The sequence below is a fragment of the Pyrus communis genome, unplaced genomic scaffold (assembly GCF_963583255.1).
Source record: "Pyrus communis unplaced genomic scaffold, drPyrComm1.1 SCAFFOLD_19, whole genome shotgun sequence".
NCBI classification, from domain to species: Eukaryota; Viridiplantae; Streptophyta; class Magnoliopsida; order Rosales; family Rosaceae; genus Pyrus; species Pyrus communis.
In genome coordinates this window covers 1,285,261-1,288,907 of record NW_026908883.1, presented here as the reverse complement: position 1 = coordinate 1,288,907, position 3,647 = coordinate 1,285,261, and the positions used below count along the sequence as shown (strand labels likewise).

The 3,647-nt window shown below is 43.2% G+C and overlaps 1 protein-coding gene across 1 annotated transcript; it reads left to right on the top strand.

Moving 5' to 3' along the window:
- Positions 1–380: 380 nt before the first annotated feature.
- LOC137724087 (uncharacterized) lies at positions 381–2,417 on the top strand (the record flags this gene model as incomplete). Its single annotated transcript, XM_068463022.1, has 2 exons — positions 381–872; positions 1,710–2,417. Coding segments are annotated over 2 exons (1,200 nt in total), but the record flags the coding sequence as incomplete, so codon positions are not given.
- Between the last annotated feature and the right edge of the window lie 1,230 nt (positions 2,418–3,647).

Below are 3,647 nucleotides of genomic sequence, written 5' to 3'. Positions count from 1 at the left end.
ATTTTATTTTATTTTATTTTTTTTTTTTTTCGTGCATTCTTATTTCAGATTCTTAGTTTGTTTGTTTCCTTGTTTTTTAGGTACTGTGTATGACTCGTCGCTCTCGGCCTATTATAGAGAACATCTCCGACTTTGACGGTGATTTTGAACGCACTTTGAGGAGAACGAGGAGTCAACAAGAGCCACCACAACCTGGGCTTGAAGAAGACGAAGTAGGTGTAGAAGAAAAGCCCACGGATCAGATTTTTGAAGAAGAACAAGCCATGGCAGCAGATAATAGAACCATCAAGGAGCTTTCGGCCTCGGGTTTGGATAATGCATTGCCTCTTTGTATCCAATACCCCACGGCTGCAGAGGGGAAGACTGAGGAATTTGAACTCAAATCCAGTTTGTTACACCATATTCCGAAGTTCCATGGCTTGTCTATGGAAGACCCCAACAAACACTTGAAGGAGTTCGAGGTGGTTTGTTCGAGCATGACCCCCGTCAATGTGGATGAGAGTATATTGAAGATGAAGGCCTTTCCATTTTCACTTATGGACAAGGCCAAAGATTGGCTCTACGAACTAGCCCCGGGAACTGTGACTTCGTGGGAGAGTATGAAGCGTGCTTTCTTGGAGAAATTCTTCCCTACTTCAAGAGTGATTCTCCTACGGAAGAAAATTAGTGGTATTCAACAGAATCATGGTGAGACATTCCCGGCTTATTATGAGCGCTTCAAGGGCCTTGTAGCTTCATGTCCTCAACATCAAATGAAGGAGGAACTTCTCCTTCAATATTTCTATGAGGGCCTCATTCCTATCGAACGTCAAATGCTTGATGCATCAGCGGGAGGAGCATTGGTGGACAAAACACCAAGGGATGCCAAGATTCTCATAGCCAACCGAGCGCTCAACGCTCAACAATATGAAGGAGTGGGTCAAAGGGAAGCCCCACGACAACAAAGTGTAAATGAGGTAAGTGCTATTTCTGAAATTCAATCACAACTTGCTAATCTTACTTCTCTTGTTTCTCAGGTTGTGATTGGTCCAAAAGCACAAGAACACCAAGTTTGTGGCGTGTGCTCAATTCAAGGGCATCCATCCGACATGTGCCCTCAACTAATCGAGAATGGTGGGTGGGAATCTGCCAATGCAATTGGTTTCCAAGGACAAAATCAAAACAACCCATACTCGAACACTTACAATGCCGGATGGAGGGACCATCCAAACTTCAAATGGAGGGAGCCACAACAAGCTGCCCAACAAGGAGGATTTAGGCCAAACCCCCCTGGTTTTTATTCCAAGCCGTATGCACCCCAACAACCCCAACAACCTTCGGCATCATCTCATTCAGGTACGTCATTGGAAAGTGATCAAGCTATGCAATTACTAACCTCTATTTCGCAGGGGTTGCAAAATCAAAACAACCGGATAGCAAATAACGAGAAGGAGATGACGGATATGAAGAAACAAATAGGGCAGATTTCTGAGTTCCTTGGACAGATTAGAGAGCAAGGAAAGCTTCCTAGCTCAACCACAGTCAATCCAAAGGGAGGATTCGAATCCGCCAAGGCCATCACCCTAAGGGGTGGAAAAGAAGTTGGGACCGAGCCAAACAATCCCAAATCTGCCCAGAAAGTAGATGAAGAGACGACACAACCTGAGGCAGATCACCCTAACTCGGCCAAATCAGGTAATTTAAGTTCAAATTCATGTACTTCACGTCCTAATCTGCCCAATGTACCTTTTCCTTGCAGGTTCATGCAAGAAAAAAAGGAAGAAAGCGAGAAGGACATTCTTGAAACGTTCCGGAAGGTACAAGTGAACATACCGCTTCTCGATGCAATCAAACAGGTTCCAAAGTATGCTAAATTCCTCAAGGACCTATGCAATACAAAGAGAAGAAGGGCAAACAAAGAGGTAGTGAAGGTAAGCGAGAATGTGTCCGCTGTTTTGCAACGTAAACTGCCTACCAAGTGCAAAGACCCCGGTAGTTTCACGATTCCTTGTGTGATTGGACATAATCGTTTTGAACATGCCATGCTTGATTTAGGTGCATCCATAAATGTCATGCCTTATTCTATTTATGCATCTATGAATTTGGGTGAATTAAAACAAGATGGTGTAATTATACAATTGGCCGATCGTTCTAACGCGTATCCAAAAGGAGTTTTGGAAGATGTGCTTGTGCAGGTGAACCATTTAATTTTTCCGGCTGATTTCTACGTCCTAGACATGGAGGATTCAGCCCATTCTACATCTTTGCCGATTCTCCTTGGTAGGCCATTCATGAAGACGGCCCGAACGAAGATTGATGTATACAAAGGCACCTTGACAATGGAATTCGATGGGGAAGTGATTGATTTTAATATTTCTGAAACTATGAGATATCCCGTTGATGACCATTCTTGTTTTTCCATTGATGTTATCGATTCTTTGGCGCAGGTATACCTTGAAGAATTGAACGAGGACGCCCTGGAAACAACCATCACTAAGGCCATAGAGCGCAAAAATGAAGGATTTGGGCCAATGCAAGGCCACGGCAAGGAGGAGGAATTCTTTGCAATGGGTTCTAGTGAAGAAATAATTGAGGTTGTGGCAGCCCTTGAGTCATTGCCACAACAATATGGTAAGGTTCCACTCTCACTTTCAAATTCAGTTTCCACTAAGATGCTACCTTCTGTTGTTCAGGCACCATCGCTTGAACTTAAGCCGTTGCCGGACCATTTGAAGTATGTGTTTTTGGGAAAAGGCGAAACATTGCCCGTCATCATTTCATCAAGTCTCACGGCAATGGAGGAGGAGAAGCTTGTGAGGATGCTGCAATTTCAAAGGGAACTCACGGCATTGAAGGTTTTGGTGCATGTGTTGGCTGTTTTGTGTTGTGAATTATGATGAATGCATGTGAGTTAAAGAGGGAGAATGTGGTGAAATGATGAAGTAGGAAGGTGGAAATGCATGTGAGATGTTTGGAAAGGAAATGGGAACCCACGGCATTGAAGTTGTTTTGTTGATGTGTGAATGCATGTGACTTGTTTGTGGAATAAAGAATGAATGGTGGAAATGTGAGTGAATGATGTGCATGTGTGAGAATGCATGTGGAATTAAGAGGAGTATGGAAGTGAAATAAATGAATGATATGTTAAGTGATAAGTGAATGATATGTGGTGAGTGATAAGTGAATGGTTTGATAAGTGATAAATGAACTAGTTTAAAGGGCTAGGGTTTAAGTACATAGAATGGGCCTAAAATAGGTTGGTTTGTATGGCATAATGTGTTTGATTGGGCTAGGCCCTTTGTTTGATGTCCCCAAAGAGCATACAAGGCTTCAATTTCGTCCATCCTCTTTGCTCCATGATTAAGCTATCCAATCCATGCCCAAAAATGCTCCAAATGGCCTCAAAATGCACTTTCTTGCTCCCTAGGCCCTTAGAACCTGAAAACACACAAAAGAAGCATAAAGGACTAAAATAACGAGAGAAACATAACGTAAATGCACGAGAACAAGCCATTTAAGTCGCATGAATATGCTCCTATCATTTAGGCCCAAAATATTATTGCTGGGCCGAGCAGCAGGATGTGCTCGGCCCAAGGTGATGATAGATAATATGGGCCAAATAGTAAATCCCGGATCAGCTGGCAGGGTCGGCCAAATCCTATCCTAAG